The following is a 1550-nucleotide window of genomic DNA, read 5'->3' as shown; positions in this document are numbered from 1 at the left end:
CACAGAAGGGTCAAATTCGAAGAATGAGGACAATCTTGTGTCGGGTCAAACACCGTCGAGGCGGTACCCAAAACGGGCGCACAGATTGCCCTTGCGCTATCGTTAGCGCTGTACAAAGTTGTTTTCCTTTGTGTGAAATTGCATGTACTTAACTTGCAGTGAAATTGCTAGCAGTCGAGGGTTGTCCAGATATCGACATATGTTCCATTAATACATATTTCTTTCTGTTATGGTTTCTCTTGCAGAGTGTGAAGAGAAATGCTGCAAGACAAAGGTCGTGGAAGGTCCAAGCCAAGGCGGTTCAGTTGCCAAGAGTGCCCCCTGTGGTTCAACCATAGGCAGAGCCTCTAGCGCCATATTCGAAATATACATCAGTCGAAGAGTACCTTGTTTTGCAGTAGGTGTTCCTACCAGGCGGGTCAGGTAGGCACGCTGTTCCGTCATATGGAGACCTGCCACCCTAGTGAGGCGGAGGAGAGCGCTAAAAGCATGGCTCAGAGCCTTGGTCAAGATAGGTCGTTATTCAGCGCCGTGCGAACGGTGGTGACCGGTAGTCAGTCGACTACTAAGGCCATGTCGCCCAGTGAGTCAAGTCCGTCCCCGAAGGTTGCGGAGGCAACTGCCTCCAAGCAGGCTGTTGGAGCAGCAGTTTTGTCCTTGTCGCCTACCCCCATGTCCCCACTGATGGAGCGCCCTTCGTCGCCCCAGTCCAAAACAGTCTCACCCTACGTGCGGTCCGGGGGAAAACCGAAAGGCATGTTGCAGATGGTCGTGGAGGAGGCCGCCGAGAGCCTTTCGTCAGCTTCCCAAGAGGACGAACAAGAGGCCGCCTCGCTACCATTTGTACCGCCGCCAGCGAAGAAGACACGCACCGCCACCGTCCGGGAGTACACTTGCACGCAGGTGTATCTAGACGGCAAGCTCGTTAAGACGGTTGAACACAACTCGGTCTACCAGAAGCAAATAGAAGTAGACGCGAAGGGAAAGCCGACCGGGAAGTAAAGAACCAGAGACAAGGACCGACACTCTTACATAAAAGAGTTTTAAGCTTTGTTTAAAGATGACGTAAGTTATTTCTATAAGTGTTTTAATCCTTAAGTTGGTACGGACGAGTAAGTGAAATCTATACTTCAATCATGTGTAATCATGCAGTACTTGAAATTTTCTATTTTTGTATAAATTAAAACCTGTGTAAAATTAACCGTATATTGTGAGCCTTGGAGAACATCTACTTATATAATTTTATCGGCCAGAAGTCTTGTCTCTTTATTTTGTATAAAATCATGCCAGAAACAGTGATCAGTTTGTATGCCATTTCCAAGTTGTGAGCAAATTTTCCTGTAAATATTAAATTAGGTGCCTTGAAATTTTGGTGAAGTCTTGTGCATATTAAATTGGGTAAATTTTGGTGTTCTTGTGCCCGTTGCATTGCGTAGGAAAGTTTTGCGCATATTTAATAAGGCAAAATTAGGTGTTCTTTTTCCCCTTAGAATGTGTATAAGATCTTGTGAATGTCTAATGAGTTATACTTTGTATAAGACCCAATGAAT

At 46.1% G+C, this 1550-nt stretch overlaps 1 protein-coding gene across 1 annotated transcript; it reads left to right on the top strand.

Moving 5' to 3' along the window:
* Positions 1 to 249: 249 nt before the first annotated feature.
* On the top strand, positions 250 to 1350 carry LOC147796660 (uncharacterized). The gene has a single exon (XM_087146275.1). It carries the CDS (start codon positions 445 to 447, stop codon positions 1000 to 1002), a length of 558 nt encoding a protein of 185 aa, XP_087002401.1. The 5' UTR covers positions 250 to 444; the 3' UTR covers positions 1003 to 1350.
* Positions 1351 to 1550: the final 200 nt, after the last annotated feature.

Source organism: Acanthaster planci, linkage group LG15, assembly GCF_054643075.1.
Source record: "Acanthaster planci isolate LZ-2023a linkage group LG15, COTS_SCS, whole genome shotgun sequence".
Taxonomy (NCBI): domain Eukaryota; kingdom Metazoa; phylum Echinodermata; class Asteroidea; order Valvatida; family Acanthasteridae; genus Acanthaster; species Acanthaster planci.
Note: the sequence above shows the minus strand (reverse complement) of the source record. Positions and strands in the feature narration are given on the sequence as shown.

Excerpts from the sequence above, each read along its gene's own strand:
- LOC147796660 (XM_087146275.1), top strand. The coding sequence starts at position 445 with ATGGAGACCTGCCACCCTAGTGAGGCGGAGGAGAGCGCTAAAAGCATG.